This window comes from Nuphar pumila, chromosome 15 (assembly GCF_984573655.1).
Source record: "Nuphar pumila chromosome 15, dmNupPumi1.hap1.1, whole genome shotgun sequence".
In the NCBI taxonomy this organism is placed as follows: Eukaryota; Viridiplantae; Streptophyta; class Magnoliopsida; order Nymphaeales; family Nymphaeaceae; genus Nuphar; species Nuphar pumila.
Genome location: NC_143263.1, coordinates 85,926,479 through 85,934,150, shown reverse-complemented (window position 1 = coordinate 85,934,150; position 7,672 = coordinate 85,926,479). Strand labels below are relative to the sequence as shown.

At 33.8% G+C, this 7,672-nt stretch overlaps 1 protein-coding gene across 1 annotated transcript in view; it reads left to right on the top strand.

The window, feature by feature from the left end:
* The first annotated feature begins 511 nt into the window (after positions 1-511).
* Positions 512-7,672, top strand: part of LOC149815858 (protein cornichon homolog 2-like) — a 34,400-nt gene continuing 27,239 nt past the window's right edge. The window contains exons 1-3 of the mRNA XM_089989930.1: positions 512-660; positions 1,203-1,384; positions 6,156-6,278. Coding sequence (XP_089846056.1) covers positions 586-660; positions 1,203-1,384; positions 6,156-6,278 — 380 coding nt within the window. The 5' untranslated portion in view covers positions 512-585. The remainder of the gene's footprint in view (positions 661-1,202; positions 1,385-6,155; positions 6,279-7,672) is intronic.

Sequence of the window (7,672 nt, the reverse complement as noted above, 5' to 3'; positions counted from 1 at the left end):
TAATTGTTTATGATCTTATAAGCATTGCGAGGTCAACAGTGTATATGCATCTGCATGTCGTAAAATACTTGTAAATTAGCTTGCATTGGCTTATCTTGCACTCATTTTCATGTTGTTGTTAAAAGTGCCTCAAGCCACCAGCCTAATAATAATAATAATATAATAAAAATAAAATAATGATAATAATATAATAATAATAAGAAAAAGATTAAGAATAAGTAGAATTTTTTATTTATTTATAGTTTTAAATATTTTAATAGTTTTTTTAAATTTAACAAAAAATTGAGGCTTACCCTTTACGCCTCGCCAGAGTTTTTAGTTGCCTCAGCCCTTTTCACAACATTGGTCCGGTATAATTGAGTGGCAGCACAGTAAATTTGTTATAATACGACAGTAAAACCAACTTTTAAAATTCATTAAAAAGGACAATTTTTAAATTTTATTTAGAAAAAACAACTTTTAAATTGTCTCTCTCTCTAGCGAACCAGAAGTTCCTCCCTTTTTACGCTTTCCTCTTCTCATGTGCTTCCCTCTGAATTGAGAGTGATGCTAGATTTCTGCGAACCCTAATTCCGATCCGATTTGATGGCGTGGGAGGTTATCTTCTGGCTCGTCTGCTTCGCCATCTCCATCTCACTTCTCGGCATTCTTGTCTACCAAGTACTCAAGAACTCTCTCTCTCTCTCTTTTCTTTTTGATAGATTGATTCTGGATAGGATTTTGTTCCCCCCTTTTTTTATTCCGTCTATTCGGTGATTTGCTACACATTCACCAGTTTGCTTTTTTGGCTTTTTAAATTTCGTTGAAGTGTTTTGTCTTTTGATTTTGTTTTATTTTTGGAACAAAACCATTCATTTTTCTTTTTTTCTTGTGATTTGATGAAAATTCTCTCCTTTTTCTATTTGAAATTTCGTTTCTGATGGAGGAAAAAGAGACTAGCGTTTATGCCGATGCCTGCTTGAAAGGTTATGTTTTCTATGTAACGACGATTGCGTGTTGTTTCTATGCTTTTATCTGTTTGATAGTCATTTATGTGGTTGTTTGATCGTGTTTGGTTTGTTATATTTGCTTATGTTTTTGTTTTGTGTTTTGTTTGTTACATTTGCCAACTTTTTTGTTTTGTATACTGGAAGTTGGTGTCTGTTTGATTGTCTAATTGCCTCCTTGAATTGATCCGTGAAAAATGAAATTGATTGTTTCAGCTTATTTCGTTATCGGATTTGGAATTCGACTACATTAATCCGTTTGATTCATCATCCCGTATAAACAAATGGGTAATCCCGGAGTTTGCAATCCAAGGGGCACTGTCTGCTCTCTTTCTTCTGACATGGCATTGGTTCATGTTTCTGTTGACAGCACCAATTACGTACTATCATTTGAGATTGTAAGTGCCAATGCGTTTGTTCAGAATTCTCTTTTCTTCTCCCATTTTATTGGTTTGATGTGGTTGGTTGTTGTATGAGTTCATCTGTATATTTTTGGCTACTTTTGGTGGGATGGTCATTGGGGTTTGGAGACTTTGCTGTGGACAACCTTGTAGGATTGACACTGCTTCATACTTAGTTTCTAAATGCATTTTGCAAAGAAATTGTAAAGAAGACTGCTTCTATTTGGATGGACATGCCTGTCTTTTACCATGATTCTAAATGTGCATATATTCTTTAAAGTATGCTTTAGGAGGGGTGGGATAGAAGTTGTTATGTTGGCTGCTCCAAAACATGGTTACTGGAAGCTTCTACCTCTCTTGGGAAGCCGCTTGGTAACCTAGAAGCTAAGAGAGTTGTAAGCTCGTCTCTGTTATCATGCGAAGCAAAGATCCAAGTACATTTGACTATATACTGAGAATTAAATGTCCACTAAAAAGAATGCGTGCACATAATTAGTGAATTGTGATTCTTATAATTGACCTATTTTAATTAGATTGAAGAATAAATCTTCAATGACAATATGATTTTTTAACCTCTCAAAAAAATACTATATTTTTTTATAATTTCTTCAAATACATGTTTATTCACTTTTATTGAACTCATGTATTCTAGGTTATTTATTAAAAAAAACTAAGGAAAAAAATCCAAACTTTCTTCTCATTACATGTATGCTATTATGTACTCTCTTGTGTATCATGTATACTATTATGTGCCCTCCCATATAATTCATTAGTGTATTATGCTAATCTTCATCTATTATTTGTTGCTTATTAGTTACAATATAAATAAATAATGATTTTTGGTTGTATATGTTCAAACCAAATTTTATTTATAAGATAATGGAATCAAACTGGAAAAAAGCATTAGTGTTTCAGTCAATGCTATCATGTCATCAATGCAAGAAGATGAGTTTAGAAGAAAGAGGTGAGAGGGAAATACCAAAGGAAACTTCATTCATCTAACAAGAAAGAGTTACAACCATATATTGGAGTCTACTTCCCTACACCTCATAAAAGACAAAAATGATTGACTCTACAACAAAATAATTAAAAAATACAAGAATACTTATATACATAAAGAAATATACAAGAAAAAGAGGAGTAGCACACATAAAAGTGATACAAGTATTATATTTCTCAACACTCCCCCTCAAACTTGAGATGATGTAAGCAGAATCAAGAAATGCACTAGAGCAAGACTTTTGGTGAATACATATGAAATTTGCTCTTTAAAACTCACATGCTCTAGCGAAATAATTCCATCTTCATATGTTGTCTTAGTAAAGTGACTATCTATCTCAATTGCTTTGTTCTCTCATAAAACTCATTGTTTTTTGCAATATGAATAACTCTTGTGTTGTCACAATACAATGATATATTTTCACAAACTGTGACCCTTAGTTTTCCTAGAAGCCACCCTATCCAAATAATCTCAGTTGTAACCTAGGCTAGAGCCCTATATTCTGCCTCAATTATGGACAAAGCAACTTGCTGTTACTTTATGTTTTTCCATGATATTAGAGAATTGCTAATGAAAACACAAAATCCTATAGTGGAGAGATGATCTCGAGTGGACCCTCCAAAATCTACATCACAAGTGGCTCTAAGATTTGTGGAGGAGGACAATGAGAAAAACATTCAAAAGTTTATAATGTCTCTCACACAGCTCTTGAATTGACTAACCATGTGTTGCATAGGTGATATCTAGTTTGAATATTGTCAAATATATCAAAATTCTAACCAGCTGCCTATATACAACTGGATCTTCTAGCTCAACTCCATTTGTAGCGGTCAATTTTACATTTGCTTTCATAAGGGAACCAACCTTCTGTGAGTCCTCTTCTATCCTTGCCTTTCACAACAAGATCAGCTGCGTACTTATGCTGTAACATAAATTCCTATTTTTTAATATGCAACCTCCAAACTAAGATTTTTTTTTAGGTTTCACAAATCCTTCATTTCAAATATGCTATCCAATCTCTTTTTTGGTATCATCTAGTTCTTGCAGATCATCACTTGTGATGATCATATCATCCATATATGGAAGCAATATAAATCTTCCCTTCGGATAGGAGAAAACAAATAAGATAGGATCATGATAGTTTTGCTTAAACCCAAGAGTCTTAACTGTTGAAGTGAACTTTTCAAGCCATGCTCTTGGTGCCTGTTTAAGCCCATACAAAGCTATTCTCAACTTGCACACTCTGCCTTATGGATCAGTATGGACTTGAGGTAACTCCATATACACCTCCTCCAAGTCTCCATTAAAAGGCATTCTCACATCCAATTGCCACATATTTCACTACCTTATGGCAACCACAAGTAAATTCCTTATGGTGGTCATATGCACAACAGGATAAAACATCTCAACAAAGTCAATTCCGAATTGCTGACTATACCCCTATGTTACCAACCTTGCCTTATACATTTTATATGATCCATATGCCATGGTCTTAATCTTGTAGATCCATTTACGCCCTACTACATTCTTTCCCGGTGGAAGCTTTACAAGATTCCATGCATGCATCCTCTCAAGTACATTCAATTTCTCAACCATTGCCAATTGCCACTTCTTTTTAGAAGTTGACTCTGCATAAGAATTAGGCTCGACATAAGAATGGCTTAGGGCTAAATATGCACGATATTGAAGAGAAAATAAATCATAGGTTATAAAATGAGTAGGAGGAATAAAAACTGTAGAACTCCAACATACCTGAAGAAGTTAAGAGATGGAAGAAGACTTTGGGAAATCAGTTGAAAGGGGATAAAAATTGGCCTCTAATAGTTGCCTGACACCTTGAGCTCTATTTAAGTCGAAAATGGTATGTATATAAACAACATTCTCGTCTCCTGGAGTAGGCTATCACTCTTTTGAATTTCCTCCCCCTAATCTCAAAATTTCTGCTATCCCTCTCTCTCCAAAAAAGAAAATCAATCTGTTCTTTCTCCTTGTCTGTAAAATGTCTAAAGAAGAAGAAGACAAAGTTTTTTTTATATTTTGGCCAAAAAATAAGCTAAGGTTTTAGAAAATATAAAGCCCAAATTCTGTACAATTTGGTTTTGAAAATCCTAGAGCTTTAAAATATTAGAAAAAGCAAGAAAATTATGCTTCATTTTTTAGTGAATGTCCGGAGAAGGTACAATGGCCATTGTTTGTGGTGTTGGTCGGTGCTTGGGGTTTGAAATGGTTGAAGATGGGCAAGAAAAAAGTTTAAGATAAGAAAAATTAACTTTAAAGAAAGTGTCCATAGATGAGGTATATCATGTCTGACACTTGGCACACCATATAAGCGCTACCACAACTTGACACATTATGCCGGTAATGTGTCCGAACGGGTTCTTGCAACAATCTTTAATGAGAAACTATGCGGAATTTTGGATAATGAAATGTCAAAGTTATATGTTGGATGCTTGCACAGTATTTCCAAGAAAATGAATGACTTCCTTTGTGATTTAATAACATCGCATGCAGATTGAGGTGGTGATTCTGCATATGTTTTGATTTAGTATAAAACAAATAGGTTTCCTTTTTTTTTTTTGGACAAGGATGATAAAAATCAAACCTTTTCAGTCGGCTGAATGTGGACAATAGAAAAGAGAATTGAAAATGAAAGAGGATTAATATAGAAATCTAAGAAGATCTACAGCCTTGAAATAGGCAACGATTTATGGATTTGGAGTGTAAGGGTTACTTGAGATTAATGATCCTTTTCTCTAATACCATGTGGCAAACTAAGAAGACAGAGGAATAGGGAAGAATCAATCTGAGATGGAACCACAAATTTCCTTGTAAGTGGGAATATTCATGCATTGCATGAGTACATGTTATCAGTCTTGAAAATTACCAGATTATCCTTTTACAAAGATCTGATGGTTTATAAAAGGGAAGTTAAAGTATAACACTGTTCTTATGCATTCTGTCATTCATGACATGGATTATCTGATTATTACAAGTTCATGTCAGTTCTTGTAGAACATAAAATCATATCTAGGGGTCTTTGATTCTGGTCGCCATGCTTATCTTCTTTGATTCTCTTATTTATTGCTGCAGGAACCCGATTGATCTAAAATGAGAAATTCTCTATTTTTGCCTCCAATACATAACAGCATTGTCATCAGAATTATGAATCATTGCTTCTGTTCTAAGGATCTATCTTAGTTATTCTACACCCTTCATTTCATAAGTCCTTAACAACACCTTGGGAAGTATCATCTGCATGCAGAACAACAATGTTTGAGAATAAATAAAGGGCGACTGACTGCACTTCCATGAAGAGTTTCTGTAACTACTGAATTCAAACTATTGCGAGAAGTATCCCAAATGTATAACCATTCTCATATGGCAACCTTTCTTATAAATTTGTGAGCTTCTGAAGAAACTTGATCTCATTTTAATTGTTATATACCATCTCCTATCTGTGCATTAAAAGTTTTTAGATAGCCTGATCATGACTTCTGATTCTTGTAGTAAAGTGTAATATGGATCATTGTAGATGTGCATTAGGCAACAATTGCATTGTTTTTACTTTATAGACCAGTTGTTATTATGAAACTTTTATTCCAATGCTTCATCCTTTTTTCTTTTTCCTGTATTTTCAGAGTATCTTATGCTACTTATATTTCTAACTCGCATTCCCTTTTCCTAATGCTGCAGTTTTTTCACTATCACTGCTATTTTCTTTGATATACCAACAATATTGTCTTGAACATTGCATTTAATGTTTTCCAGATACATGAGAAGACAGCATCTAATAGATGTCACTGAGATCTTCAGTTTGCTTAATGGTGAGAAGAAGTATCGAATGGTTAAGCTGGCTTTCTATTTGAGCCTTTTCTTTATCATAATTTTCAGGTTTGTTTTCTACATTGTGAAAATTTTTATTAGTGCCTTTATTTTCTCATCAGTAGTATCTATTTCATGCAGTTGCTAGCCTAATTATAAGGGTTTACTGTATTATTTTAGACTTTTTTCATCTTGAATAGAAGCCATGTGTAAGGTTACTGCTTGAGTTGTACCTTTTATTGGTCTCGTTAATTTTTTTGGCAGTGTTTCATATTTTTTTGGTAGTGTTTCATATTGTAGTGTGCATTGCGGTGATAGCTAATAACTCTATTTATGACTCCTTACTTTGGCTCTCCTTGTTCGGAAAACAATATGCAATCTCTCAATCAAGATTGTAAGTATCTAATTGGTCAGGCCCAAAATAATATACATATCGTATCATATTGTAAAAAATCATAATTTTTTCAAAAATTCTAAAAAAATCATGAAAATAAGAAAAATTAGTCAAAATTCTAAAAAAATCATAACACATGAATCAATGATGAATTGCACAAAATACAACCATAAAATCACATATGAAGCATTTATGTCTCTATGAGTTGTATAAGACATCTTCAAACATCAACTATCTTATAAGTGAAAGGTAACAAGGTCCTCTAAAGATATTTACCAAAATAACAAAGTGGACACTCAAAGAGTTCCACCAAAGCACCAAAGAACATACACAAGTCACAAAATGGGCTCACACACAAACACCCACTAAAGGGGCAGACACAAGAAATAAAAATAATATTTTATTGATCAACACTTATGCAAGAAGCATACATATGAGACGAGTTTTATCCCCTATATATACACAAATATGTGAGGCTCCAAGAGAGTCATTGGGAGGGTCCGACGACTCTAAATAGAGCCATTGAGCTATTGGGCCTCCCAATGACTCTCTTGTTGACTAGTTCAAACAAGACCAAAAATTAAAAATCTAACATAACTATCCTAACCGAGTTATATATATATATATATATATACATAAATACATATATGTACATATGTATATATATTTACATTTTTAATACTCCCCTTCAAACTTACAGTTAGATCACTGAAAGTTTGCTTAAGAAAAAGTGGAATCTAGGAGCTGTGAGAGGCTTGGTGAAGAAATCCGCCAACTGGTATTTTGAAGTAACATAGAGAAGATCAATAGTGCTATATAGATACTCCTCGTACATAGTGATAGTGCATCTCAATATGTTTGGTTTGTTCATGGAAGGTCTGGTTGCTGACGATATAGATGAAACTTTTGTTGTCACAATACATTCGTGATGCTCCTTTAGGTTGAACTCCCATATCTGTCAGCAATCTTCTTAGCCAGACCACCTCCATAGTGGTAGTAGCCATGACTCGGTATTCTGTTTCGGTCGAGGAGAGAAAGATCTTCTGTTGCTTCTTACATCGCCATGAGA